This window comes from Rhinoraja longicauda, chromosome 34 (genome assembly GCF_053455715.1).
Source record: "Rhinoraja longicauda isolate Sanriku21f chromosome 34, sRhiLon1.1, whole genome shotgun sequence".
Lineage (NCBI taxonomy): Eukaryota > Metazoa > Chordata > Chondrichthyes > Rajiformes > Arhynchobatidae > Rhinoraja > Rhinoraja longicauda.
In genome coordinates, this window is record NC_135986.1 from 729674 (window position 1) to 747904 (window position 18231).

General features: G+C 47.8%; 1 protein-coding gene across 1 annotated transcript in view; it reads left to right on the forward strand.

Annotated features, from left to right (window-relative positions):
• Window positions 1-18231, forward strand: part of dnah2 (dynein, axonemal, heavy chain 2) — a 154363-nt gene that overhangs the window by 32020 nt on the left and 104112 nt on the right. Inside the window, exons 12-25 of the mRNA XM_078427651.1 lie at window positions 18-257; window positions 1542-1725; window positions 2331-2335; window positions 2584-2731; window positions 3525-3717; window positions 4278-4478; window positions 5061-5217; window positions 5307-5481; window positions 6852-7015; window positions 8512-8673; window positions 9402-9505; window positions 10842-10998; window positions 12226-12308; window positions 13211-13391. Of these exons, the coding sequence (XP_078283777.1) occupies window positions 18-257; window positions 1542-1725; window positions 2331-2335; window positions 2584-2731; window positions 3525-3717; window positions 4278-4478; window positions 5061-5217; window positions 5307-5481; window positions 6852-7015; window positions 8512-8673; window positions 9402-9505; window positions 10842-10998; window positions 12226-12308; window positions 13211-13391 (2154 nt within the window). The remainder of the gene's footprint in view (window positions 1-17; window positions 258-1541; window positions 1726-2330; window positions 2336-2583; window positions 2732-3524; window positions 3718-4277; window positions 4479-5060; window positions 5218-5306; window positions 5482-6851; window positions 7016-8511; window positions 8674-9401; window positions 9506-10841; window positions 10999-12225; window positions 12309-13210; window positions 13392-18231) is intronic.

The following is an 18231-nucleotide window of genomic DNA, read 5'->3' on the forward strand; positions in this document are numbered from 1 at the left end:
CATGCACTCTCCAACAGCTGCAGCTGACCATCGACGAGTACAAGGCCTCGAGTCTGCAGATCCAGCAGTACGCCTTCCAAATGAGTGAGATGCTGCTGGTGCACATCGACAGCAAACGCACCTACAGCGACAAGGATTTCCAAGAAGCTCAGCAGACCCACCAGGAGTACGTCCAGTCAAAGCTCTTAACATCACACAAGGAAATCGTAACAATTATGCGGCAAACCTACCTTGTCTTCAAGGGCGATGGATCTGAGGTGACTTTCTCTGACTCATTACCCCTGTTTCCTCCCCAACGTTGCTTCCCCTTAGTTATGTTTTTAGTTTAGTTTGCTTTATTATTGTCACGTGATCGGAGGTGCAGTGAAATGCTTGTTCTGCATGCGATCCATTCATGTCATACTATGGACAGATAGTATTTTGTGTCCACGGTTTAAACAGCATCTGCAGTTCCTTCCGATACAAATCAAACTATACATGGATAGAGTCTTGCAGCACAGAAACAAACCCTTTAGCCCAACTTGCCCACACCGACCAACATGCCCCATCTACACTAGCCCAACTTGCCCACACCGACCAACATGCCCCATCTACACTAGCCCAACTTGCCCACACCGACCAACATGCCCCATCTACACTAGCCCAACTTGCCCACACCGACCAACATGCCCCATCTACACTAGCCCAACTTGCCCACACCGACCAACATGCCCCATCTACACTAGCCCAACTTGCCCACACCGACCAACATGCCCCATCTACACTAGCCCAACTTGCCCACACCGACCAACATGCCCCATCTGTGGAGAGTCTCTTGCTTCCCCACAGTCCCACCCATTTTTCCTCCTCTATCACAGTTCCTTCTGAAAACCAGCCTTGATAATTCAGTAAGCTTGGACGTTGATAGACACAAAAAGCTGGAGTAACTCAGCGGGTCAGGCTGCATCTGTGGAGAATATGCGTAGGTGACGTTTCACAGAGTTCTGGAGTAACTCAGCGGGTCAGACAGCATCTCTGGAGAAAAGGTAGAAGGAGACGTTTCGGGTCGAGACCCTGCTTCATACTGAGAGTCAGAGGAAAGGGAAACGAGAGATATAGACGGTGATGTAGAGAGATATAGAACAAATGAATGAAAGATATGCAAATAATAACGATGATAGAGGAAATAGGCTATTGTTAGCTGTGGGCTAGGTGAAAACGAGTTACAGACAATGAGACTCAACAATACGACTTTGAAGCTGGTACGACTTGGGTGGGGGAGGGATAGAGAGAGGGGGGATGCAAGGGTTATTTGAAGTTAGAGAAAATCAAGATTCACACCACTGGGTTGTAAGCTGCCCAAGCGAAATATGAGATGCTGTTCCTAAAATTTGCGTTTGGCTCCACACTGACAATGGAGGAGGCTGATGTGGGAGGAGGTGTGGGAATGGGAATTAAAGTGTTTGGCAACCGGGAGATGAGGTAGGTCCAGGCGGACTGAGTGAGGATGTGCAGCATTGAGATGTTTTCTGTCTGTTGATCGTAGTTTTGCTCGCTTTCAGGTGCAGCACCATTGGTTAAATTATTGCAAGAAAGTTGACCGGTTGGTGGAGGAATCCTTCAGACTAAACATTAAACGATCGCTGCTGGAGCTGTCCAAGGCCATCAACGGTGATCCCAAATCCACACCCAATGCGCTCTTCAGGGTGCTAGTGGTTCTTCAGGATAGCGTGCCAGGAAAGGTATGTTCCACAGCTCATTGCAACACCTGTGCGTGGGGTGTGTGAGCGTCCTTTGACATTGGGCCAAACGGGAGGTTTTGGTATGGTAGTGTAAGACGACTAGTTCCTCTAAATGAAGGGGTCGCTCCTTATTAAATCAGGGTAATTGGAGACGATGGCAGAGAGCATCTCTTGGGTAAAGAAACATACTGATTAATTTATGATGGCACGGTGGCGCAGCGGGTAGACCTGCTGCCTCACAGCGCCAGAGACCCGTGTTCCATCCTGACTACGGGTGCTGTCTGCATGGAGTTTATATGTTTTACCTGTGACCGCGTTGGCTTTCTCCGGGTGCCGTGTGTGTGCGTGTGCGGCGTGTGTGTGTGTGCAACCTGCATGTATGTGTGTATGTCTGTGCAGTGCACGTGTGTGTGTGTGTGCAACATGTGTGTGTATGTGCGTGTGCGGTGTGTGTGAGCGCAACGTGTGTGCATGTGCGGCGTGTGTGTACAACCTGCATGCGTAAATGTGTATGTGTGTATGTCTGTGCAGTGCACATGTGTGTGTATGTGTGCAACAGGTTTGTGCGTGTGCATCGTGTGTGTGTGCAACATGTATGTGTGTCTGCAGTGCAAGTGTGTGTGTGTGTGTGTGTGTCTGTGCAGTGCAAGTGCGTGTGTGTTTGTGTATCTGTGCAGTGCAAGTGTGTGTGTGTGCTAGAAATAACTAATGGAGGCATCACTAGTGGTACTGACACAGTGTGACGCCCTCATGTCATTTTGCCAACAGAAAGTGAACAGAGTTTGTAGACCTTGTCTTGTGGCAATGGTCGGGCTGGGATAGTTACCCAGTTCCTCATGTCCTGTCACTGATCATCTTTCAGGTGGAGTTTGCACCCACTCTGTCCAAGCTTGCCAATATTGTCAACAACATCAACAATCAGGTTAAGAACACCCTCGCCATCTTCAAGCGTATCCCAGAGCTACTGATCCGGAGGAAAATAACTGTACAACCCATCTATCTGAACATTGGTAAGCACTGTCCAACATGTTTGGCCTGTCCAACATGTTTGGCCTTCGGGCCTGTTTCCATGCAGTGACACTTTATGACTATGACACTCCATAAAACCTGTCTGTTTGATTGAGCTTCTGGTCACGCATCCAATTCTCTCCTTCTATGGTAGACACAAAATGCTGGAGTAACTCAGCGGGTAAGGCAGCATCTCGGGAGAGAAGGAATGGGGCAAAGAAGGATCTCCACCCGAAACTTTACCCATTCCTTCTTTCCCAAGTTGCTGCCTGACCCGCTGAGTTACTCCAGCATCTTGTGTCTACTTTCGATTTAAACCAGCATCTGTAGTTTTTTTCCTACACATTTTATATCTCAATAGACAATAGGCCATTCGGCTCTTCGAGCCATCACCGCCTTTCAATGTGATCATGGCTGATCATTCACAATCAGTACCCCGTTCCTGCCCTCTCCCCATACCCCCTGACTCTGCTATCATTAGGAGCTCTATCTAACTCTCTCCTGAAAGCATCCAGAGAATTGGCCCCCACTGCCTTCTGAGGCAGAGAATTCAACAGATTTACAACTCTCTGGACGAGAGAAAAAAAAAAATCCTCATCTCCGTTCTATATGGCCTACCCCTTATTCTTAAACTGTGGGTTATTTATTATTAGGAGTTTATTCTTAAACTCCTTCTATGGCTCAGTGTCAACTTAATCTGAACTGCAGGCAAGCAGCAGAGGAGATTTCAAAAATACAGGCGCAAAATAAACACCAGCGGTTGTGGATAAAATGTAACGCCTTCTGTCCATGCAGAGAATGACGAGGAGATCAAGAAGATTCAGATGCAGATCCACAACGGCATGACCACCAACGCTTCAAACCTTCAGAACTACTTGAAAACCTGGGATACGTATCGCGAGATCTGGGAGATCAACAAAGATGCCTTTATCCGCCGGTACCAGCGACTCAAGCCCGCCGTCTCGTCCTTTGATGCTGACATTGCTCGGTGAGACAATTTGCCACTAAATGGATTTCATAAGTTCATAAGTGATTGGAGCAGAGTTAGGCCTTTCGGGCGGGGAGAGATGGAGAAGGAGAGAAAAGCGGGATTAGGACATTCGGCCGATCGTTTACTCCGCCATTCAATCATGGCTGACCTATCTCTCGACCCCCCCGAACCCCATTCTCCTGCCTTCTCTCCATAACCCCTGACACCCGTACTAATCAAGAATCTATTCATCTCTGCCTTAAAAATACCCATTGACTTGACCTCCACAGCCTTCTGTGGCAAAAAATCCCACAGATTCACCGCCCACCCTCTGACGTGGGGAGGGGAGGGGGAGGGGAGAGGGAGGGAGGACTGCTGTGAAGCGGGGGGTGTGAACAGAGATGAACCTGGAGCGAGGGGGAACCACCGTGAGGGGGGTGGGTTTAGAACAAAGGAGGACCTGGTGTCCTCACTGTGCAAGAGCCCGGCCCAACATTTGAAACATAGATGATGGACATGAAAGAGAAACAATAAAACATTCATTCCTTCATTCATTCAACGTTGCTCTTTGGTTGCAGATACACGGAGGTGGCAAACAATGTGCAGAAGGAGGAGACGATTGTACAGATTCAGTTTGTGCTCCTCGATTGCTCTCCGCTGAAGTTCTCCCTCGTTCAGCACTGCAATGAGTGGCAGAACAAATTCACCACCTTGCTGAATGAGATGGCAAGCAGTGTGCTTATGGACCTGCTCGAGTTCCTCAACGAAAATAGAGTAAAGTGAGTAGACAATGCCCAAGTATCACTGCCATGTCCGCACCTACCAGTTTCTTCCTTAAACCTTCACCCCCTTCCGTTAAAGTCACAGGGAGAACATACAAAAGTAGACACAAAGTGCTGGAGTAACTCAGCGGGACAGGCAGCATCTCTGGAGAGAAGGAATGGGTGACGTTTTGGGTTGAGACCCTTCTTGCGACTGAAGTACCCTGTTCCTGTTTTCTCCCCATATCCCTTGATCCAGTTAGCCCTAAGAGATATATCTAACTCTCTCTTGAAAACATCCAGTGAATTGGCCTCCACTGCCTTCTGTGGCAGAGATTTCCACAGATTCACAACTCACTGGGTGAAAAGGTTGCTCCTCATCTCAGTCCTAAATGGCCGACCCCTTATTCTTACACTGTGATCCCTGGTTCTGGACTCTCCCAACATGGGGAACATTTTTCCTGCATCTAGCCTGTCCAATCCTTTAAGAATTTTATATGTTTCTGTAAGATCAAGGGTATTGAGCGGCGTGCTGAAGATTGGGCTTGCTGCTGTAACGTGCATTCTCTCCTCCCTCTTGCCCCCACACCCACCTTTCAGGATCAGCCACATCCCGCAGACCTTGGATGAGCTGAGCGGTGGTATGCAGCTGCTGGAGTCGCTTCAGATGGAGCTCCCGAAGACCGAGGCACGCATCCTGCCCATCCACGATCAGTTCAGCATCTTGGAGAAATACGAGGTCGAGATAGAGGAAAGCGTAAGTGCTCGCTCGGGCCAGGAGGAGAAGGCTGCTGCCCTTAGCCCCTTCGCACCTCACATTCTCCCCCCCCCCTTCTCTTGTTGCAGGTCCAGTACCAATTAGAGTCCTTGAATGGCGAGTGGATCAACTTCCAGCAAATACTCATCGACAGCGAGATCATGCTGAAGAAGAACAAGGAGAAGTTCAGGACCGGCCTCATCCACTCAGCCGAAGAAATGAAGAAGAAGACACAAACAGCTATTGAAGACTTCTCCAGCAGAGGTAGGCAGCGCTCTCCTGATGCAGATCCAAAGAACAGCTCTCCTGCCCCCAGCCCTACAAGAGACTTTTGGATAGACACAAAAAGCTGCAGTAACTCAGTGGGACAGGTAACATCTCTGGAGAGAAGGAATAGGTGACGTTTCGGGTCGAGACCGTTCTTCAGAGGCCAAGTCAATGGATATTATTAAGGCGGATTCAAACATGGCTGAGCTATCTCTTCCTCCTAACCCCATTCTCCTGCCTTCTCCCCATAACCCGCGACACCCGTACTAATTAAGAATCCATCTATCTCTGCTTTACAAATATTCTTTGACTTGGCCACCACAGCCTTCTGTGGCAAAGAATTCCACAGATTCACTACTAAAGAAATTTCTTCTCATCTCCCTCCTCAAGGAACGTCCTTTAATTCTGAGGCTGTGCCCTCTGGTCCCAGACTCTTCCAAGAGTGGAAACATCCTCTCCACATCCACTCTATACAAGCCGCTCGCTATTCTGTATGTTTCAATTAGATTCCCCTCTCATTTCTTCTCTACTCCAGCGAGTGCAGGCCCAGTGCCGACAAACGCTTATCATGTTAACACACTCATTCCTGGGATCATTTTTGTAAACCTCCTCTGGACCCTCTCCAGTGCCAGCACATCCTTCCTCAGATATGGTGCCCAAAATTGCTCACAATATTCTAAATGTGGCCTGACCAGCACCTTATAGAGCCTCAGCAGTACATCCCTGTTTTAGTATTCTAGTCCTCTTGAAATAAATGCTAGCATTGAGTTTGCTTTCTTTACTACCGATTCAACTTGCAGATGAATCTTTTGGGAATTGTGCACCAGCACTCACAAGCCTCTTTGTACCTCTTGATTTCTGGATTCTCTCCCCATTTAGAAAATAGTCTACGCCTTTATTCCTGCCACTGAAATGCATGACTCCACACTTTGCTACACTCTATTCCATCTGCCACTCCTCTGCCCACTCTCCCAAACAGTCCAAGTCCTTCTGCAGAGTCCCTGCTTTGTCTGCACTACCTGCCCCTCCACTCTTGTTGAAGACGCCATTCGGCATGTTTGCCCTCATCAGTCGGAGCACTGAGTTAGGACAACGTGTTGCAACTGTGCAAGTCACAGTTCTGGTTCCCCGGCTATAGGAAGGGTGACATGAAGCCAGAAAGAAGGCAGTGAAGATTCACCAGGATTTTTCTGAGGCTGAAGAGCTTGAGTTATAAGGAGAGACTGGATAGGCTGGGATTGTTTTGTTTACCCTGGAGGCTGAGGGTGACATTATAAAATGTCTGTTGGTGTAGCAGTCTGTCAAAACGCCTGGAGAGAGAGCAAGAGAGTGCGGAGCTCACTGGTGGCCTTCTGTCTCCCCTGCAGCTCCCTTCAGCAGCGCCATGAGCCCTGACGCTGCACTTGCCCTGATCGCCGAGCTGCGCAACAACCTCAACGCACTGAAGGAGGAAGAGAACAACATCCGCAATGGCCTCAACGTCTTCAAGATTGACCAGCCCTTGTCCAAGGAGCTGCAGGCCCTGGAGAAAGTAAGTAAATGCTGTTCTGTGAACCGTAAAGCCCAGAGGATGTCCACAGGATCTCCTCACAGCCCGCAATACTTCAAATATCTCTCCCCATTGAACCCACTGTAGTTTTAGTTTAGTTTAGAGATACATCGTGGAAACATGCCCTTCAACCCAGCAGGTCCATGCTAACCAGTGTTCCCTGGACACTAGCACCATCCTACACATACTAGGGACAATTTACAATCTTTACTGAAGCCAATTAACCTACAAACCTGCACGTCTTTGGAGTGTGGGAGGAAACTGGAGCTCCTGGTGAAAACCCACGGGGAGAACGTACAAACTCCATACAGACAGCACCCGTACTCAGGATCGAACCCGGCTCTTTCGCCTTGTGAAGCAGCAACTCTACCGCTGCGCCACCGTGCCGACCTCATGTGCACCCACTCCACAAATCAACCACCAGTGGAAAAAGATTCTATTTCCCCCATCTCAACCCAAAATCATCTTATTCCAAAAATCCCCTCCACCTCCACTGCTCCAAGGAGAATAACCTCAGTCTAACATGACGGCTGAAATCCCTAACCCATAAGGTCATGTGATCGCAGCAGAATTAGGCTATTCGGCCCATCCAGTCTACTCCGCCATTCAATCATGGCTGATCTATCTCTCCCTCCTAACCCCATTCTCCTGCCTTCTCCCCATAGCCCCCGACACCCATAGAGACTCCAGAATGCTTACTTGCAACCTTACCTGACCTACAAATCCTAAATTGTGGTGTGTAAAAGATAAAGAGAAGTCATGATTCCTTTGTTATTTTGGTGAAGGCTTTCAGTCTGCATCCTCTATTACCACTCCTCATGGCACGGGGAGTCCCGTCGGTTTGTTTCTTTGTGTGTCCCTCCAACTTTAGGGATTTAACAATCGCTGCCTCAAAAAGGACAGCCAGCATCATCAGAGACCCACACCACCCTGGCCACACACTCATTTCACCCCTGCCATCGGGAAGAAAAGGTACAGGAGCCTGAAAACTGTAACGTCCAGGTTCAGGAACAGCTTCTTCCCAACAGCCATCAGGCTATTAAACACTACCACATCAAATAAGCTCTGAACTACATAGACTATTATTGTGAAGATGGACGCAAAATGCTGGAGTAACTCAGGGGGACGGCAACTTCTCTGGAGAGAAGGAATGGGTGACGTTTTGGGTCGAGATCCTTCAGACCCGAAACGTCACCCATTCCTTCTCTCCAGAGATGCTTCCTGTCCGGCTGAGTTACTCCAGCTTTTTGTGTCAATATATATATATATATATATATATATATAAATATATATGATCTGAATGTAGTATATGTGTATATATGAGTGTATACATATATACAAACACCAAGCTATTATATTGTTGACAGTGTACATATTGTGTTGTTCTGCTTTAAGTGAGAATTTCCTTGTTCTGTCTGGGACACACGACAATGAAACACTCCTGACTCTCATGACTCTTGACTTTGCTCATTCTCCAGGATCTCGACTTCCTTCAGCAAGCATGGGAGGTCACCAAGCAATGGGAAGATTCTTGGGTGGAGTGGAAGGCGGAGAAGTTCAGCTCCCTGATCACGCAGGTCATGGAAAACACTGCTACCGGCTACTACAGGAAGCTCCACAAGCTGAGCCAGATCCTGAAGGTATTTACTTGAATTTAATGGTGATGGAACCCATCCACTTTACTTTAGAAAAAAAACATAGAACATATAAAAATAGGTGCAGGAATCGGCCATTCGGCACTTCGAGCAAGCACTGCCATTCAATACGATCAAGGCTGATCATCTAAAATCAGTATCCCGCTCATGCTTTTTCCCCATATCCCTTGATTCCATTAGCCCTAAGACCTAAATCTAACTCTCTTGAAAACATCCAGTGAATTGGCTTCCACTGCCTTCTGTGGCAGAGAATTTCCACAGATTCACAACTCTGTGGGTGAAAAAGTTTTTCCTCATCTCAGTCCTAAATGGCCGACCCCTTATTCTTAATAGACTTTAGTCTTTAGAGATACAGCGTGGAAACAGGTCCTTCGGCCCAACGAGTCCGCGCCGACCAATGATCACCCCTACACTGACCCACACACACCAGGGACAGTTTTACAACTTACTGAAGCCAATCAAACCTACAAAACTATATGTCTTTGGAGTGTGTGAGGAAGCCCACGTGGTCACAAGGAGAACGTACAAAAGTGCAGATAGCACCCGTAGTCAGGATGGAACTCATGTCCCCGGCGCTGTGAGGCAGCAACTCTGCTGTTGCGCCACCCTGCCGCCCTAGATTTGCTTGAGTTGATTTTGGTGGCAATAGATTGTAAATTTCCCTTTTCAAAGCCACTGGGTTTAACTCCCTGCCTTTCTAATCAATTCTTTAGGACAGAAACTGGGACATTATAGTTACATCGAAGAATAAGGTCCAGCAGTTTAAGAAGACGATGCCGCTGATCACTGACCTGAAGAACCCAGCCATGCGTGACAGGTGAGCTGCAGTCCCTTCCTCTCGTTGGTTATTCCTGGTGCCTTGCTCATCCCTGAGCCTGCCCTAATCTGGACTCGGCTGAATCCTGTGTTTCAGAACTGTTAGTTTAGTGTCCACCGCTTTCCGCAGAGACCGTACCCTCCGCAAATCTTCCCTTCCCACCCAAACCACCCCCTCCCCAGGTACCTTCCCCTGCCACCGCAGAAGATGCAACACCTGTCCCTATACCTCCTCCCTTGACTCTGTCCAGGGACCCCGACAGTCCTTTCAGGTTAGGCACTGGTTCACTTGCACCTCCTCCAACCTCATCTATTGTATCCGTCGTTCAAGATGTGGAACTTATACATCGGCGAGTCCAAACGTAGACGGGGCGATCATTTCGCTGAACACCTTCGCTCAGTCTGCCTGAACCTATCTGATGTCCTGGTTGCTAAACACTTTAATTCTCCTTCCCATTCCCACACAGACCTTTCTGTCCCAGGTCTCTTCCATTGTCAGAGTGAGACTAAACGCAAATTGGAGGAACAGCATCTCATATTTCACTTGGGCAACTTACAGCCCAGTGGTATGAACATTGACTTCTCTAACTTCGGGCAGCCCTGGCATTCCCTCTCTCTATCCCTCCCCCACCCAAGTCACACCAGCTTCTCGTTATCACCCAACAAACAGCTAACAATGGCCTGTTTCCTTTATCATCGTTACTTTTTTGCATATCTTTCATTCATTGTTCTTTATCTCTTGTTTCCCTTATCCCTAACCAGTCTGAAGAAGGGTCTCAAGCCGAAACGTCACCCATTCCTTCTCTCCAGAGATGCTGCCTGTCCCACTGAGTTACTCCAGCATTTTGTGTCTACCTCAAATGCAGGCAGCATTCTGGGCACCCTCTCCAAAGCTCCTGGATTAAGAACTCCGATCTCTGACGTAAAGTTTCATCACATTTTTGATGCGAGGTTTGAAATGGAAAGGGTGGTGAATCTGTGGAATTCTCTGCCACAGAAGGCTGTGGAGACCAAATCAATGGATTGATGGATTCGTGATTAGTACGGGTGTCAGGGGTTATGGGGAGAAGGCAGGAGAATGGGGTTGAGAGGGAACGTTCGATCAGCCATGATGGAATGACGAAGCAGACTTGGGCCGAATGGTCTAAATCTGCCTCTATTACTTATGAACTTATGAAAGTGCAGCCTACTCTGCCAAGGTTCCGGGCAAAGTGGACACCTTGCTTTCAGTCTCAGTGAGGTGCTTGTGGCAAGGTCTAAGTGAGGCAGGACTGGCAGCCAAACCACCCTTCTGTGAAAATGGGCGCCGATATTTTTCTTTGGATATTGTCTTTCAGGCACTGGAACAGCATCAAGGACGAGGTGCAGAAGATGTTTGATCAGACCAGTAGTGACTTCACACTGGAGAAGATCATTGACCTCGGCTTGGAGCAGTATGCTGATGTAATCAGCTCCATCTCATCAGCTGCCAGCAAGGAGCTCTCCATTGAAATGGTAAGGGCAGGAGGCACAGTGTGCAAGCACATTACTCTTGGGCCCAGTTGCCTCAAGGTGGGTGCACTGACAAACATAAAATAAAGGCTGGAGTAACTCAGCGGGTCAGGCAACATCTCTGGATAGAAGGAATGGGTGATGTTTCGGGTCAAGACCCTTCTTCAGATTGAAGTCAGGGGAGAGGGGACACAGAAATAAGGAATGGCCGCATTTGGCCCACATCCCTCCAAACCTGCCCTATCCATGTAAATGTCTTAACTGTTTCTTAAACGTTGCGATAGTCCCAGCCTCAACTACCTCCTCTGGCAGCTCGTTCCATACACCCACCACCCTTTGTGTGAAAAAGTTACCCCTCAGATTCCTATTAAATCTTTTCCCGTTCACCTTGAACCTCTGTCCTCTGGTCCTCGATTCCCCTACTCTGGGCAAGAGACTCTGTACATCTACCCGATCTATTCCCCACATTATTTTATATGCCTGGAAAAATAAGGTGATCTTATACACGTCTACAAGATCTCATCCTCCTGCGCTCCCTGTGTGATGTTCCCTGTGGTTGAATATTGTGCCCCACTTGGAGCGTGCCTGCACGTGGACCTGGTCTGGTAGCCCGGTGTACCTGACTTCGTGGTGTGGTCTACCCAGCGATCTCTCCCCTCACCTACAATCCCCTTGATTGGGAAGTTTCACGGGCAGAGACAATGTCATTCAATGCTTTCAGGGAAAGGAAAGTGTAAGCCGGAGCAACTTTGATACACCAGGCAGCTCCACTGAGCACAAGCACCGTCAGAGAGTAGGGTTGCCAACTGTCCCCTATTAGCTGGGAAATCACGTATTTTGGGCTAAATTGATTTGTCCTGTACAGGACAGCCCTTGTCCCATATTAGGCTCGGGGGGCGCTGTAAGCCCGGATGCTGTAGGCTCGGGGGGCGCTGTAGGCCCGGGCGCTGTAGGCCCCGACAGTTTAGGTCCCGACACTATAGGTTTCTGACATTTTAGTTCCGGACAGTCTGGGTCCGGAGGCCCAGGCGCCTCCTAACGGAAGTTGCGTAGCAACCCGCCTCCCGGCCCGGGCGGGAGAGGGACCACGTGGCTGCTGGCTGGGTGAGGTCACGCGGGGCGCGGTTGGTGACAACACCTTGTCCCGTATTTGGGAGTGAGGAAGTTGGCACCCCTATCAGAGAGGAACTTTAACCATGGATTAAACTGATCTGCTTGTCTCCCCAACAGGCTTTGGAGGGAATCAAGAAAAGCTGGGAAGTTACAACTCTTGACCTTGTTCCGTACAAGGACAAAGGCCATTATAAGCTGAGGTGAGTCTTTAAAGCAGCAATTTGCATTTATATAGTGCCTTTCATGTAGTAATCTGACCTGGGATGCCTCACTGAAACAATATCCGTAGGGTGGTGGATCTTCGGAATTCTACGCTCTGCTGGATCATTAGAAGTGGAGATGGGATAAATCTTCAGTTTAGAGATACAGCACGGAGACAGGCCCTTCGGCCCACTGAGTCCACACCGACCAATGATCACCTGTACACTAGTTCCACCCTACACACCAAGGACAACTTACAGAAGCGAATTAACCTACAAACCTGCACGTCTTTGGAGCGTGGGAGGAAACCGATGATTTCGGAGAACACCCACGTGGTCACAAAGAGAACATGCAAACTCTGAACAGACAGGATCGAACGGGGTACTGATTTTAGGTGATCAACCATGATCATATTGAATGGCGGTGCTGGCTCGAAGGGCTGAATGGCCTATCTTGCACTTATCTTTCCTCTGTTTCTAAATGCAGGCAAATGAGACTAGCACACTACGCCAATTAGGGCAGGCACGGTGGCACAACGGTAGAGTTGCTGCCTTACAGTGCCACAGACTCGTTCGTGCTCGCTCCTGACCACGGGTGCTGTCTGGATGGAGTTTGTACATTTTCCCTGTGACCTGCGTGGGTTTTTACCGGGTGCTCCAGTTTCCAAAGACGCTAGAGTTTGATATTAGCTTCATATAAATGTAAATTGTCCCCAGTGTTAGTGCGCAGTGATCACCGGTGGGTGCAGACTAGGTGGACCCAAGGGCATGAATCCACGCTGTATCTCTAACCTAAGCAACAACTAAAGTAAAGGTCGACATGGACAAGATGTGCTGAAGGACCTGTTTCTGTGTTTGTACAGCTCTATGACCATGATTCTCTCATCTTAATTTGTGCGCAGAGGAACTGACGAGATCTTTCAGACGTTGGAGGAAAACCAGCTCACGCTGTCCACCATGAAGTCTTCTCCTTACTTGAAGGCATTTGACAAACTGGTGGACTACTGGGAGCGCACTCTCTCACTTATTATGGAGGTGATTGAGACGATTCTGACTGTGCAGAGGCAGTGGCTGTACCTGGAGGTAAATGGTGTTTTTTTTGGTGGGACTTTGTCGAAGGCTTTCTGAAAGACGAGGTACACCACATCCACCGGCTCTCCCCTGTCAATTTTCCTAGTTACACCCTCAAAGAATTCCAGAAGATTAGTCAAGCATGATTTCCCCTTCGTAAATCCATGCCGATTCGGAACGATCCTGTTACTACTATCCAAATGCTCCGCAATTTCGTCTTTTATAATGACTCCAGGTTCTTCCCCACCACTGATGTCAGACTAACGGGTCTATAATTTCCCGTTTTCTCTCTCCCTCCTTTCTTAAAAAGTGGGATAACATTAGCTACCCTCCAATCCACAGGAACTGATCCTGAATCTATAAAACATTGGAAAATGATCACCAATGCGTCCACAATTTCTAGCGCCACCTCCTTAAGTATCCTGGGATGCAGACCATCAGGCCTTGGGGATTTATCAGCCTTCAGTCCCATTAGTCTACCCAACACCATTTTCTGCCCAATGTGGATTTCCTCCAGTTCCTCTGTCAATAGACAATAGACAATAGGTGCAGGAGTAGGCCATTCGGCCCTTCGAGCCAGCACCGCCATTCAATATGATCATGGCTGATCATTCTCAATCAGTACCCCGTTCCTGCTTTCTCCCCATACCCCCTGACTCCGCTATCCTTAAGAGCTCTATCTAGCTCTCTCTTGAATGTATTCAGAGAATTGGCCTCCACAGCCCTCTGAGGCAGAGAATTCCACAGATTCACAACTCTCTGACTAAAAAAGTTTTTCCTCATCTCTGTTCTAAATGGCCTACCCCTTATTCTTAAACTGTGGCCCGTGGTTCTGGACTCCCCCAACATTGGGAACATGTTTCCCGCCTCTAACGTGTCCAACCCCTTAATAATCTTATACGTTTCGATAAGATCCCGTCTCATCCTTCTAAATTCCAGTGTATACAAACCTAGTCGCTCCAGTCTTTCAACATATGACAGTCCCACCATTCCGGGAATTAACCTAGTAAACCTACGCTGCACGCCCTCAATAGCAAGAATATCCTTCCTCAAATTTGGAGACCAAAACTGCACACAGTACTCCAGGTGCGGTCTCACTAGGGCCCTGTACAACTGCAGAAGGACCTCTTTGCTCCTATACTCAACTCCTCTTATTATGAAGGCCAACATTCCATTGGCTTTCTTCACTGCCTGCTGTACCTGCATGCTTCCTTTCAGTGACTGATGCACTAAGACACCCAGATCACGTTGTACGTCCCCTTTTCCTAACTTGACACCATTCAAATAATAATCTGCCTTCCTATTCTTACCACCAAAGTGGATAACCTCACACTTATCCACATTAAACTGCATCTGCCATGCATCCGCCCACTCACACAACCTGTCCAAGTCACCCTGCAACCTCATAGCATCTTCCTTACAGTTCACACTGCCACCTAGCTTTGTATCATCGGCAAATTTGTTAATGGTACTTTTAATCCCTTCATCCAAGTCATTGATGTATATTGTAAATAGCTGCGGTCCCAACACCGAGCCTTGCGGTACTCCACTAGTCACTGCCTGCCATTCTGAAAGGGACCCATTTATCCCCACTCTTTGCTTTCTGTCTGTCAACCAACTTTCTATCCATGTCTGTACCCTACCTCCAATACCATGTGCTCTAATTTTGCCCACCAATCTCCTATGTGGGACCTTGTCGAAGGCTTTCTGAAAGTCGAGGTACACCACATCCACCGGCTCTCCCCTGTCAATTTTCCTAGTTACATCCTCAAAAAATTCCAGTAGATTAGTCAAGCACGATTTCCCCTTCGTAAATCCATGCTGACTCGGAACGATCCTGTTACTGCGATCCAAATGCTCCGCAATTTCGTCTTTTATAATTGACTCCAGCATCTTCCCCACCACTGATGTCAGACTAACTGGTCTATAATTTCCCGTTTTCTCTCTCCCTCCTTTCTTGAAAAGTGCGATAACATTAGCTACCCTCCAATCCACAGGAACTGACCCGGAATCTATAGAACATTGGAAAATCATTACTAATGCGTCCACAATTTCTAGAGCCACCTCCTTAAGCACCCTGGGATGCAGACCATCAGGCCCTGGGGATTTATCAGCCTTGAGTCCCATTAGTCTACCCAAAACTTTTTCCTGTCTAATGTGGATTTCCTCCAGTTCCTCTGTCACCCTAGGATCTCTGGCCACTAGAACATCTGGGAGATCGTTTGTATCCTCCTCAGTGAAGACAGATCCAAAGTACCGGTTCAACTCTTCTGCCATTTCCTTGTTCCCCATAATAAATTCCCCTGCTTCTGTCTTCAAGGGACCCACATTTGCCTTGACTATTTTTTTCCTCTTCACGTACCTAAAAAAGCTTTTACTATCCTCCTTTATATTATTGGCTAGTTTACCCTCGTACCTCATCTTTTCTCCCCGTATTGCCTTTTTAGTTATCTTCTGTTGCTCTTTAAAAGAGTCCCAATCCTCTGGCTTTCCACTCTTCTTTGCTATGTTATACTTCTTCCCTTTTATTTTTATGTTGTCCTTGACTTCCCTTGTCAGCCACGGCTGCCTCTTACTCCCCTTAGAATCTTTCCTCCTCTTTGGGATAAATTGATCCTGCAACTTCTGCATTATTCCCAGGAATACCTGCCATTGCTGTTCCACAGTCTTCCCTGCTAGGGCCTCCTTCCAGTCAATTTTGGCCAACTCCTGCCTCATGCCTCTGTAATCCCCTTTACTGCAATACTGACACCTCCGATTTTCCCTTCTCCCTCTCCATTTGTAGAGTAAAACTTATCATATTGTGGTCACTGCCTCCTAATGGCTCATTTACCTCGAGTCCCCTTATCAGGTCAGGTTCATTACATAACACTAAATCCAGAATTGTCTTCTCCCTGGTAGGCTCCAGTACAAGCTGTTCTAAGAATCCATCTCGGAGGCACTCCACAAACTCTCTTTCCTGGGGTCCATTACCAACCTGATTTTCCCAGTCTACCTGCATGTTGAAATCTCCCATGACCATGACATTTGTGACATGCCAATTTTAGCTCCTGATTCAACTTGCACCCTATGTCGAGGCTACTGTTTGGGGGCCTGTAGATGACTCCCATTAGGGTCTTTTTACCCTTACAATTCCTCATCTCTATCCATACTGATTCTACATCTCCTGATTCTATGTCACTCCTTGCAAGGGAGTGAATATCATTCCTTACCAACAGAGCTACCCCGCCCCCTCTCCCCACCTGCCTGTTTTTTCTGTACGTTGTGTACCCCTGAATATTCAGCTCCCAGCCCAGGTCCTCTTGTAGCCATGTCTCAGTGATTCCCACAACATCATACTTGCCAATGTCTAACTGAGCCTCAAGCTCATCCACTTTATTTCTTATACTTCGCGCATTTAAATACAACACTTTAACTTCGGTATTTACCTCCCCTCTCACACCGGTCACAATTGGCCCTGACCTTACTCTCATATCCCTTCTAGAACTTCCCTTCCCATTCATACGAGAGTCACCCTAGGATCCCTGGTCACTAGAACATCTGGGAGATTGCTTGTATCTTCCTTAATGAAGACAGATCCAAAGTACCGGTTCAACTCGTCTGCCATTTCCTTGTTCCCCATAATAAATTCCCCTGCTTCTGTCTTCAAGGGGCCCACATTTGCCTTGACTATTTTTTTCCTCTTTACATACCTAAAAAAGCTTTTACTATCCTCCTTTATATTATTGGCTAGTTTACCCTCGTACCTCATCTTTTCTCCCCGTATTGCCTTCTTAGTTATCTTCTGTTGCTCTTTAAAAGAGTCCCAATCCTCTGGCTTCCCACTCCTCTTTGCTATGTTATACTTCTTCTCGTTTATTTTTATGCTGTCCTTGACTTTCCTTGTCAGCCACGGGTGCCTCATCACACAGGGAGCGCAGGAGGATGAGATCTTGTAGACGTGTATAAGATCACCTTATTTTTCCAGGCATATAAAATAATGTGGGGAATAGATCGGGTAGATGCACAGAGTCTCTTGCCCAGAGTAGGGGAATCGAGGACCAGAGGACATAGGTTCAAGGTGAAGGGGAAAAGATTTAATAGGAATCCGAGGGGTACCTTTTTCACACAAAGGTTGGTGGGTGGGTGTATGGAACGAGCTGCCCGAGGAGGTAGTTGAGGCTGGGACTATCGCAACGTTTAAGAAACAGTTAGACAGTTACATGGATAGGACAGGTTTCCAGTCAGCGGAAAGACTATAGATAAAGATAGAAGATAAAGAGAATAATGTTTAGTGCCAGGTAAAGTCCAATTAAAGATAGTCCAAGGGTCTCCAATGAGGTAGATGGGAGGTCAGGACCACTCTCTAGTTGGTGTTACGATGGCTCAGTTGTCTGATAACAGCTGGGAAGAAACTGTCCCTGAATCTGGAGGTGTGCGTTTTCACACTTCTGCACCTTTTCCTGCTGAGAGAGGGGAGAAGAGGGAGTGGCCGGGGGTGAGACTGGTCCTTGATGATGCTGCTGGCCTTGCTGAGGCAGCGTGAGGTGTAGATGGAGTCGATGGAAGGGAGGTTGGTTTGTGTGATGGTCTGGACTGCGTCCACAACTCTCTGTAATTTATTGTGGTCTTGGATGGAGCTGTTCCCAAACCAAGCGGTGATGCATCCCGATAAGATCCATAGTTTCTCTGGAAAACACGGATAGGTGACCTTTTGGATCGAGACCCTTCTTCAGACTTTATTCTTATGCAAAGATACACAGTTGGGAGTGAGCAATACAGGTTGCAAAGGACCTGAAGATAGACATAAAAAGCTGGAGTAAGAGGCAGCATCTGTGGAGAGAAAGAATGGGTGACGTTTCGGGTTGAGACC